Source organism: Homalodisca vitripennis, chromosome 2, assembly GCF_021130785.1.
Source record: "Homalodisca vitripennis isolate AUS2020 chromosome 2, UT_GWSS_2.1, whole genome shotgun sequence".
Classification (NCBI taxonomy): domain Eukaryota; kingdom Metazoa; phylum Arthropoda; class Insecta; order Hemiptera; family Cicadellidae; genus Homalodisca; species Homalodisca vitripennis.
This window is the reverse complement of record NC_060208.1, coordinates 51,348,485-51,360,808: the sequence shown is the minus strand read 5'-3', so window position 1 is coordinate 51,360,808 and position 12,324 is coordinate 51,348,485. Positions and strand designations below refer to the sequence as shown.

Genomic DNA, 12,324 nt, shown 5'->3' with positions numbered 1-12,324 from the left:
TATTATTAAATTGCACAATAGGAACAAGGAATTGAATGAAAATAAGAATTGCACAAATTTTAACTATATAGAAATATATTTTGTTTACTAAAACATTGTACATAATTTGAAATTAATTAAAATTTGTTATTGTAAATGGTAAAGTTGAGTAAAACATTTACTAAAATTGGAATTTGAAATTCTTGCTAAACACAGTTAAATTCTAACTCCGCGCGTGGTGATTGGTCGGTTTAGTTCGTTTGTTTGGTCGCACTGTTATGACAGGTTAGAGGTTATAATTTGTTATTTTAAATGTTTGACTAGCAATACGCGCTGTTTCTTCTCAATCGACTGAATTACGATTGATTGCAGAGTGATTTAAACTAATAATTTACTTAACACTATCAAAATTTGTCAATAGTATGACATAACCTATAAACTCAGTTTCTCAACTTTTGTGTCAATCTAACAATTAATCAATCAATCATAGTTTACGATAATGAAATATCAGTGTACAATTATTTACCTTTATTGTTGTAGTTGTTGTAAATGACGAATCTAAGCACTCCACATTTTCACGAATAAACATAGTTATCTGCTTTATCCCGTGCGGCGGACCCACAGTTATCTGCTTTATCCCGTGCGGATCCCGTGCGGCGGACCCACTGGACGGGCATCGTAACGTTATCGGGCGTTACACTTTTTCATGAGTGACTCCGAGCCGCAACCTAATTTAAGACGTTGTCACGTCAAAAATTATTAATATTTGATAAATTTACATATAGTTTTGTTGGCATATTATGAACAAACAGTTAAGAAATTTACAATGGAATTACAAAATATATAAACACGCTAAAATTAACAACCTGATTCATTAAAAAACATACAAGCTTCAAAGACAACATATGTTTCATCCTCCAGGATATTCGTGGCCTACATTGTTGGTTTAGGAATTCATGAACAATTTCAAGTACGAATACATAAAAACACACATTCCCAATATCCTATAGATAAATCCATCTCTAATTTATCCTGAATCTTTATTTTAAATTAACTAGAACACTATGCCAAGAAAAATGTATGTATTTGTTAACCGATAACCCGCTTTTAAAAAAAGTAATCCAATTTTGACCAATTAAAAAAATTTGTGTTTCAATGTATATTTTCTAGAAACCCAACAGAAACATTTTAACCTTAACTTACTTTGGGGGACTAAAAACCCCATGAAAAACACATAACAAGGAGTGTGGGGTGCAGGTACTTGTACCAGTTCCACAAAAACTAAATATAAATCATCCTTTTGACCATAAACAATTTTATACAAGATTATTAACCATATACATATGCAACCACATTATAAATGAATTTTCCTTTTATTAATATAGGGTAGAGTGTATATCGAGGCTTCATGATCAATCCAAAACCAAATAGATAAGAAAAATACTTTAGTGTACTTTGGTTTACGGTGAACTCACTCACTGACGTTTTCTAAATTCTCTGTTGTCTTGTTGTCTGTCACTTCAACGAACCGGTATCCCAGTAGAATGTAATATTGTGAAGATTGTAATTAATTCAGGTCCAATTATATTAAATTAAATGGTTACCTACATCAACATATAAAACCTCATGTTATATACCGTAATTCAAAGTTATTGTATTATATTATGTTCAACCTAATTACGTAGTGAGCCTGAGAAGTCAATGTTTATGTTTATTTGGGTTGACAAGTTTAGGTTTAGGTAAGTTATCCCTGTTGGAATTACAATGAGACTTCAAAATCCTACTGTAAAGTTTAATTAACCTTTAACGATGTAGATTACAAACAGTAGCCTGATTTGGTGCCATATTCAAAATGGTTATGCTGGATTTAGCACTTTGCAGACTAAAAATCGCCAAAAATAGAACTTAACATAAATATTAGTTATTGCTGCTGTTAACAGTTTTTCTTTTTGGATAGTCACGTAACCTAAAATAATTTAAACCCAGTTTAACCCTTGGGATAAAAGACAATAACTTTTCTTTGTACCTGAGAATATGGTTACTTTTACCTAATGGTTACCAAAGAATCCCAAGACAATGTGAAATTAACAGCTGAAGTGGCAAAATATGAGTTTTGCTTAATTAACCTATCTATGGGTTGGCTTTAATAAGAATTTCATGAAAGCGGTTACTTATTGATATCAAGCTGGGCTAGTTATTTATATGGTTTAGGATATTGTGAGGTTTCTTTTATAACTAAGTCTAGGCAATAGTTTGGTTGGTCGTAATGTTATTATAAAATTTATGTTTTCAAAACTAATGTACAAGATTCTTCTTAACTTAATCACTAGGCTACATTTAGAAAACATCAACCAATACTATAAATTTTTTATTTTTGCGTTGTGGATCTTGTTATTGAGATTCTTGTTAAGGTAATTTATTATAACTTTTATTGTTTACGATTTTTACATATCGAAATTGGATAATATATCGAATTGTTCGATAATAGCAATCAAATAATGAGTGAAAGCCTTTTATTAAAGTCTCCCCTAACCTATTGATATTGTCTTCTGAAACAAAACAATATGATGTTTCAAGAAGTGGAAGTGACAACTAATGTAGTTATATACCATGAAAATTGTAACTACTTTTCTCATGCAGAGTAATATTTTCTTGGGGTACTGTACGATAAGCGGACCCGGATTTTTGTATCAAAATAATCAAACAATTAATACTTAATAATTAAACACATTGATATAACTGTTACACTGTTTCATATTCTAAACACAATTTGTTCATAAGTAACTTCTTTTAAATAAATAAAGAAATTTTTAGAAGAAATCATTTAGTTTACTTTAGAAAAGTAAACAAAATGATACTTAAAAATGATTTACTGTATCTTTCTCAGTTTCAAGATGTTTGTTGTGTTGTTACATTTTCTTTATTATTTAAAGGATATTTTCCTGTCACCTGTCTTAATTTTATCGTTTCATTAATGGTTCCTTTATTCTTTATGACATTACGTAATTGTTTTAACTATTTCTATTAATTTGAAACACATGACTTTCATTTAGTGTTTTAGATATATTTATATTGATTGATAGTTCTGTTATTCAATATATAAAGTATCGTTGATAATAATCGTATAAAAAGTATCGCTTATCGTACTCGGCTACGCTGAGTGTCATAGTCTTGTGACTGAATCAACCATATATTGGTTGGTGCTGATATCAGCTGTTGCGCTATCTTTGGATACGTAAAATAACAATAATATTGAAATCAGTGAATTTGAACCAAATACTTTTTTTTATTTCTAAAAATAATAGTCCAGATTGGACTGACACATGTCCATCTGCCATCAACGCTGATGGCGACAAATGAAAATCATTCCTAGAGGTAATACAGTCATTACCTAAAGGAGCAAATTTTATAAGGTCATAAAGAATGCCTCCAACATTACTGCGAGCTGAGAAACCAGCGTGATAAAGAAAACAAATATATATTATTGTAAATTCACCTAACCACGATTTCCTACTATCTTGCAAGAAAAGTAGTTTCACTTTCTTCTAGTCATTTTCTTCATTATTACCTCAAACCTTGTATTGTTTTGTTCAGTAGGACGATTGCAATGTGTTAATAAGGCAAGTCTCGTTCTTAGTGTGGATAAAAAGAAATTTGAAAATAATGCAAACAAATTTAACCAAACATTCTACAAATGGATAACTAATGGAAAAAGCAAACATTAGTTTAATAAATATGGAAAAACTTATGTAATCCTAACTTTTTTATATTTGTACCATCTACTTACAAACTACCTAATAACTTCCGATCACATAATATTTTCCTGATTTAAAGGCAACACAAGATTGCACACCAAACTCATACTCTCACTCTGAAAAAACACGACATATTAAAACAAATCTCCAAATATTTTAATTGCTCATGTAATCATCATTGTGAAACTGCCAAAGGATTCCACCAAGGAGTTCTGTACCATTTCCCATTAATACCACTAGCATACCTCATAGCCAATTCCACTACTCACCGAAGCGAGAGAAGAGTAGAAATGGCGGAAGACAGACATTGAAACCTAAGCTATAAACTTATAGGCATATTCACCCCAATCATGTAATCATACTGTTAACATGTAAATAATTTTCAAAATTAATTGATGGTATTAGAGTTAATATGCTGCGGTAGTTGAGTAACAGACGCTATGGTTATATAAAACCACAAAGCTATTGCACAGGACGTTTGTAGGTGCTGTACTTAGCTGTTCTTACCACAGAATACTCAGATAAGCTATTGAAAGTTGAAAATCATTGGTAACAAAAAGAACAGCACACAAATATGACCACAATAATTACATTTCATTTTAATTATTATAAAAGTTATGATATAATTTTGTGGTTTTATATGATACTTAAAAATGCCAAATGATGATAAGAAACGTGTTAATAGTTTCCTGTAAACACTGAAAATAATTACTAAATGTTCATTAATTTATCACCTCAGAACACTCTAGGAGCTAATAAAAAACACATAAGGACTAAATCACTTCATGAAAACAACATTTAGGAACCACACAATAAGAACAAGACACACTATGTAGAAAAGCTTAATGAGACAAGATTGTTAGAACACAGAATGAATTTCAACAATCCCTTTGGTTTGGATGATATTAGATGGTCCAACCTGTAAACCAAAACAAATTTGCTTTACTAAATCTTGTTTTTTTATCTAACCGCTTTTTCTTCTTCTACGATTCACTTAAATCTTTATATATATTTCTTGTGTTCGTGTGTATGTGACTGAACTCCTCCTAAACGACTGGCCAATTTTGATGAAATTTTGTGTGTGTTTTCAATGGAATTCGAGAATGGTTTAGATTCAGAATTTAGTCCACTGGAAAATGTTTTTTTAATTAATTTTTCATTTGTAAGTAGTTGTTGATTTTGGAGTGTTTTACATTGGATCCGGCAGACTGCACTACAACACGTAATACAAAGTGAACTGATGTTTAACAGCTGTTAACACTTTCAGCTGAAGTTCATCAAAGAGGCAGAAACATTTGTTTAAATCTAAATTTAGAAAATATTAAATTATTGTGCTTGATCAGTAGTGTAATGAAGATTGCAAAGAGAAGTTATTACCTAATTTTAAATTTAGATTGCACCAATGATCAATAAACTATCTAATGCAATGCAAATAATATTAAACGCTGTTATAAAAACCACGTCATTGTACAAAGCCGTGAATGTTTGCACATTAGGTAATCGAATTTGGTTAGATCGATGGTAAATGAAAAGAGCCGAAAGAATACGCTTTATGATTGAAATTGGTTTTCTTTGATACATTTTCTTGATTGGAGCACAAGGCAAACGTAATACTGGAAATATCTCAGACAGAAAATTAATTTTAACAGATCGAAGTTGATTCTTTGTAACCAAATTAGTTTATCGAGATTCGTCTATATAAATTAATTGTACTGTATAACTTATTAACACCTAGCAAAATCCACGAAAGATAGAGGCAGGAAATATGGTTCATACCTTCATAATGCGTAAGAGGCTCACCAAGGAACGACTATTAATTATCTTAGGAGTGTTTATAATGTGATGGAAAAAGAATACGTGAACATAGTGTACTGTTTTTCAACATTAAATTGCGAGCAAAGCCGCGGGTAACTGCTAGTAATAATATATATTTAATATTGTAGTATCTTAAAATGCAAAAATAACATTTTTGAATTAAATATTTCTGTTTACAAGAATATTGATTTAAATTAATAGATTGTGAAATCTGCATTTATGTCTGCAGCAATATAAATAAGAAAACTATTTGTTTCCAGTTGTAATAATTGCTTTTCATTAGTAGCAGTACGTAACTATAATGCTGTACACTGAAGAAAACAACTAGATACAATGCATTGAATTGAATACCTACAAACTGTGTTGAGTTTTAAATTATTATTTATGTATAAAATCAAAGATATTGAAAATTTTATTTTTTAGAATAATCATTGATTAAATGCTTATGAATTTTTCCTATGATATTTATGCTCCCGTTATGTGAGGGCAATTTTTTTGTTTTTCCCTTACACGTCTGCAGCGCTCTTTTCCCTCTGAGCATTCCTTTAGATATATGTATATATATTATATTATAATATAATATATATATATATATTATAAATTATATTGTTGTTTTATAATATATTATATATTATAAAACAACTGTTGAAAGGGAAGTGATTTTGGTTGGCTTCCGGGTGGGTCTTGTTCAGTGAAGTTATGTAAAAATCTTTTTCATTGCTACTCTGAGAACAAATGGAATACACTGATTTTGTATACAAAATTACCTAAAATGAACAATTGTGTTAGAAACTTTTAAAAATTTACTTGGGTTTTTTTCTATCTAATTTAATTAGTACTGTATTGAAAATAAATAATGCTACACATACAATCAACTCAAATTATTTTGTGAAATACTAGAAATTAATTTTTGTTGTCGAATTAATAACAAAAAATTCTAAATTGTGTGTGAAATATATTTAATAGTTTCAATTTTATGTTCCTCAGATGTCTGCCTACTCATCATCTTTTAAATTTGATAAAAAACTCAATTCACAATGAGTTCTTCAACATTGTTTGCTGCCACTAATGTTAGAAAATTGTGTTCTTTCATAATTTAATTGGTACATGCGACACTTAAAAACATAAGTGCATTAATAATTTCTTTTCTGGGAAAACATTTGAAAAATGTATATGTAGTTTATATTGAGACAGAATTTATGTTTTTGGGAACAAGACAAGTGCGGTTTACGTCATTATAAGCTGTTTAATATAAAAGTATAAAGCATTTCTAAGTTTTTATTAGGCTAAAACTGTTTTTCTATAACCATACCTAATGATATAACTATATATATATACTGAATGTTAAACACAAAATGTTATAACTAAAGTGTATTATTAACCAAAACACATAGTTTTTGTTTCTTTCATGGGAATATTTACTTTAACCTTATTTCCTAAAATAATCTAAAATCACTTTTAACAATTTCTTAAAATAGTATAATTTTATTTAAAAAAATGTTTAGGTGGTCACAAACTATGTATTGCAAAATAAGGAATAAAATATTTGATTTATTATATTCCAAATAGTCTCCCTGTATTGGGGATGAGGGGGAATCAGAGAACAATCAAGGAGGGGTAGGCATAGGTGAAGAAGATAATGGAGTTGTCAATATTTACATGCGAAAAGGAAAAAGGGCTACCAACTGTCCTTAGGGTAATTTTAGAGTTTCTTTGCCTGTACTCTTATGTTTTTTGTCAATTTTGCAATAGTTTCTTCTTTAGTAGTAAAGTATGACTTGTATTTCCTCTGTTCTCTTGGTCTTATTTGACTGCGCATTTCATTATTAAAATATTTTTCCCATTTCCTGATTAGTCACATTTTGCTATGGAATTAATTTAAAAGGAACAATTTCTCTGTCATTTTATTTGTGCGTTGTGCCTGTTGTTTCATAGTTTTGTAACAATAGATTTGCAATAGAGTAGTAAAAACTGCTATTTTCCTATGCAATATTTCTTTAGTAGGTGTTCAATATAATTTTTTACTGTATCAGGACAGAGTTTTTCTCATATTTTTTTAACAGAATTTTACATTCTTATTCACTGTGCAACAAATGTGGTGACTATTGTAACACAACTATTGTTCTATTGCTGATGATGCACTGTTTAGATGTTTTAGACTGGTTGCTAAATCAAAGAAGCATCAGAGTACCTTTAATCTATCTACATGGGTGGGGGTTTTTTAGTTGAAAGTAGCCACCTGAGTGTTCAGGGCATTTTTACAGGTATATTGTTCTGTGTACTCCTTTATCTGGATACTCCATCTCTCCCCATGCAAATATTTTATACAAATGTTTAACACCGCTATTAATGTTACAATATCATTGTATGGCGTGTGTACCAACATTAGACTGCACCCCTCATGAATCGAGGTGTTAACATTGTATACTATATCTGTAGTAAAAGTAATGTAAAGGATTTCTTATTTTACCAATCATCTTTAGGAATAAGAAACCCTCTCTTCTGAAAAAGCTTGCGTTTCCTCCTCCCTCATATATATATATATATATATATATATATATATATATATATATATATATATATATATATATATATATATATATATATTACTGCTCTCCTATACCTCCTAGTGACAAACAACTTGCCTACTGTTTCTGTGTTTAGAGAAGTTATCTTAAATGGATATGAATTTAAAGTAACAAATTTCTCAACAAAAAATCGATTGGACAACCTTAAGAGGCAGTGTTCTCTTTCGAATTTCACAGAATAATGTGTTAGCTTCATATTTTCAACTTGCATAAGCATATTAGGTTTATGTAAAATAAAATCTGGTTCTTAATTATTTATTACACCAGCTTGGTGTTTCATTATTTGCTGTATCTAAAATGTTCTTGTAGTTAAATTTAACTATTTACATCTGTATCTTCTTTTATCATGAAAAGCATAGCTTACTGTTAGAATATGGAACTAGATGTTCAGGGTGTCCGTTGGATATGGGTTGGGAAATTTCATTTCTCACTGTCTGATTAAAAAAAATATAACTGCTGGCTGAACTAAAGAAAATAATTGCTGGCTGAAATAAAGAAGTAAATGGTAGTATACATTATTTGACTGCTTCAGACTGTAACATTATAACAAGTCAACATCAATAGCATAGTGAACTGTTGAAGGAAAATAAAAAAATGCTTAAGTCTGTGCATCCGTAAAAATCAAACTCTCATTTCTTATGGGATTAAAGTAATCTAAATGTCATACTCAAGATAGAATTGATTATAAAATATATTAAACTAGCTTTCAGTAGAAATAGAATTCTCTGACGGAGAAATAACAAGGTAAGGTTCAACATTTAATCTAAATTGGCATCAAGTATAGTTATTAATAGTTCAGTATGAATCTGTAATTAAACTAAATAAGTAAATTCCCTTAGTGGTTTACACAAACTCTACAGAGGAATGTGAGAGAAATAAGTACATCAGTCAAAGCAGTTTTATTAGCTTAAGTCGACTATGTATTAGCAAATTTTATTAATTAATAGTACTGTAATCATGAGATGTTTGCTATATTAATTGATTGTTATATTCAGTTTTCATTCTCAGTCAACCCACTGAACCCCACTTAAGGGTGATTGTATTCTGCTACAAGGGTCCTTATTATTCGCTATGTCTTACATAGGCATTAGACAGGCACAAACGGATTTGAATTATACTAGCTTCAAACTCCCTTCAAAATCTGGCCTTTACATTCTTCACAGTCTCTAGCAATCCTAGTAAAAAACTAATTAGTATAAACCTAACTTTAAAATACTGTTTTTTTTTATTTATTTAAATCAAAATAATTTGAATTTTACCAGTGCATTCTTTTTCAGGTGGCAACAAAATATCTGCAATATGAAGATTGTCTTTAAAAACAAGGTTTAAATACTGTATAAGAGTGATATTAAAGCATCTATTTATATAGTGTTCTTGCAACTTTGCTATTGTTCAACTTAAAACACTACATTGAACTGGAGTTTATTAATACAAATCAAATTAAGTTGTGATATATTTTTGACTGTGAAAGTTTAAAAGCAGTGCATTTTAAAGATTTGGGTAGACAATGTATACTTGCGTGTAATTGTTTTCTTTATATCTAATGTAAATAGACAACAAATAGAAAACATAAAAATAACTATTCATAAAATTAAGATTCAAGGAATTTATGTTATCATAGATTAATTTTAAAGAAATGGAAGACATACGTTTAGAGCCGTATGAATGTTCAAGTTGCAGTTACGTAACCAACAATAGTGAGTCTTTGAATAAACACTTATTAACTCACAGAGATGACGACAAGATTTATCAGTGTACTGACTGCAACTACACAAGCTCAATCATTAGAGATTTTAAGAGGCACGTATTTACACATACAGGGGAGAAACCTTTTAAGTGTTCTTTTTGTGATTTTGCCTGCAAAAGAAGTTGTTATTTAAAAGTTCACTTACGAATTCACACTAATGAAAAACCATTCAAATGTCCGGAATGTAATTACTCATGCAAAACCAAATATGTATTGAAGAAACATTCAGTCACTCATACAGGGGAAAGGCCATACCAGTGTTCTATGTGTGATTATGCTTCTGGATCCACCAATGGGTTAAAGAGACATTTTCTCATTCACACCGGTGAGAAGCCATATAAGTGTACAATATGTGACTATGCTTGTACAACAAATACTCAACTGAAAAATCATATATTAACTCACTCAGATGAGAAACAATTTAAGTGTTCTGAATGTAATTATGCATGTAAAGTGAAAGCAGAATTGAAGAGACATTTATTAAATCATCAAGGAAAGCCGTACAAATGTTCTTGGTGTGACTTCTCTAGTATAACCAGTAATGGTTTGAAGAGACATTTACTAATTCACACAGAAGAGAAGCCATACAGATGTCCTAGATGTGATTATGCTTCTGCTTACAAAGAGCAATTAAAGATTCATATCTTAAAACATACTGGAGAAAAACCTTATAATTGTTCTCTTTGCAACTACGCCTGCTCTCATATTAGATATTTAAAGAATCATTTATTGTTAAACCATTCAGATGATAGGGTGTTGGTATGATATTTATGTAAGTAAACAGTTACTGAATTAAAGACATTTAGCAGTACAAAGATGTGTAAATCATTTGTAAAGGTTCTTTATTCCCCAATCCAAATAATGGAGGCATAAATATCTTGTTGAAAGACATACATGATATTAATATTACGTTTACAGCATAATGAAAGTAACATTTATTTTAGCCACAATAGTTGATAAGAGGCAGGCTACAATGGAGCTCTCTTAAACACATTTCTTTGAAGTTCACATTAAGCTCTTGAATATAATGGTATCAAAGACAATTTTATTACTGTATGTTACCATGTGGTTAAAATTCCAGTTAAGACCATAATAGAGATTCATTTTACGAAATTGGGCTCCTATGTGTTGTTCCTTATACAATTTTCACTTTTATTCAGGGCTCTGGTCCTTTGCATCTTGTGGTGCCCATATGAGGCTTCTTTGATAGGTGTAATAAAAGTTTTCAATGAGATGTAGAAGATTAACTGAAGGAGCAATATCTATACAGACTAAACCTCATATTTATTATATAAGAATACTGTATATATTCATTTACATAAAATATACCTATATATTTAAGAGAATTTAACACATTTATTGCTCGGTAGGTTCACGTGGCCATTTAGCCAATGTAGAAATCATTTTGAAGAATAGAAAAGTTAGTCGCTACTTGCATGTACAACTGTGAAGCTTGGAAGTTATTTGTTAATGTTAAGTGCTAATTATATACGTTAAGTATGACTATTTTTAAAAGGACAAGCATGAAATTCAAGTAGAATGCCAGAAAGGATCGCAGAAATTAGGTGATATCAAACAAGTACCAAAGTGTAAATCCTGCCGAAAAGAAATAAGCATTTGTAAGAAACTAAATGTATTAAGAAAAATTAAAAGTAAGAAATGAGTATAATTTATGCATTATCAGAAACATGGATGTCAGCCATTGCTTTTCTAAAAATAATAAAAAATTGATAGACATTGCGCATAATCATGACGTTTAAATTGGCAACGTTTTCTGAGGATCCCTGGCGGAGCCGGGTACAGGTGACCTCTCTCACATGCTAAAAATCTTACTTAAAACATCTTCCATATTAAAATATACACCTATATTTAAACAAACAATCTTTTACTACTTGTGTAGTATAGACCCATGTATACTTGAAAAATATTTTTTGTGTTTATGTGAATAATTGTTATAACCAAAAACATGCAGAAAAACAGTTTTCTGTTTCAAATTTAAGCTTTCTCCAATTTAACTTTCATTAAGTTTTCTTTCGTTAAGTACTTTCTTTAATTCATAAAGTAATTACAATTTAAAAAAGTCTTATACAGCATATCTTGTATGTCTCTTGAATACTTACAAATTAAATTTATGAGTTCTAAGTCAATAATTATTAAAGGCGTACCTAATTATTTTTTTGTTAATCCTCACAACATCGGTTACTAGCTATCATTTTGAAATGTTGAAAATACTGCATGATACTGTACGTTCTCCATGTGAATTCTGAATTGGATTTATACATATTAGAATTGTATTTATTTTTAAACCAGGCAATATTCATTTCTAACTGCCCTTACTTATTGTGAAGGATGCAGATTAATCGAGGTACAGTCACGAGACTGAAATTATAGATCTGCATATAACTTTGTGTGAGTTTGTTTAGTTATGTTTTTTAGTTTT

General features: G+C 29.8%; 1 protein-coding gene across 1 annotated transcript; it reads left to right on the top strand.

Moving 5' to 3' along the window:
• Nucleotides 1–1,449: 1,449 nt before the first annotated feature.
• Nucleotides 1,450–10,699, top strand: LOC124353927 (zinc finger protein 431-like). Its single transcript, XM_046803989.1, has 2 exons — nt 1,450–1,718; nt 9,415–10,699. The coding sequence occupies exon 2, from the start codon at nt 9,774–9,776 to the stop codon at nt 10,647–10,649; it is 876 nt and encodes a 291-aa protein (XP_046659945.1). The 5' UTR covers nt 1,450–1,718; nt 9,415–9,773; the 3' UTR covers nt 10,650–10,699.
• The last annotated feature ends 1,625 nt before the right edge of the window (nt 10,700–12,324 follow it).

What these genes read in the sequence shown, in the direction of transcription:
- LOC124353927 (XM_046803989.1), top strand. Translation starts at nt 9,774, where the DNA reads ATGGAAGACATACGTTTAGAGCCGTATGAATGTTCAAGTTGCAGTTAC.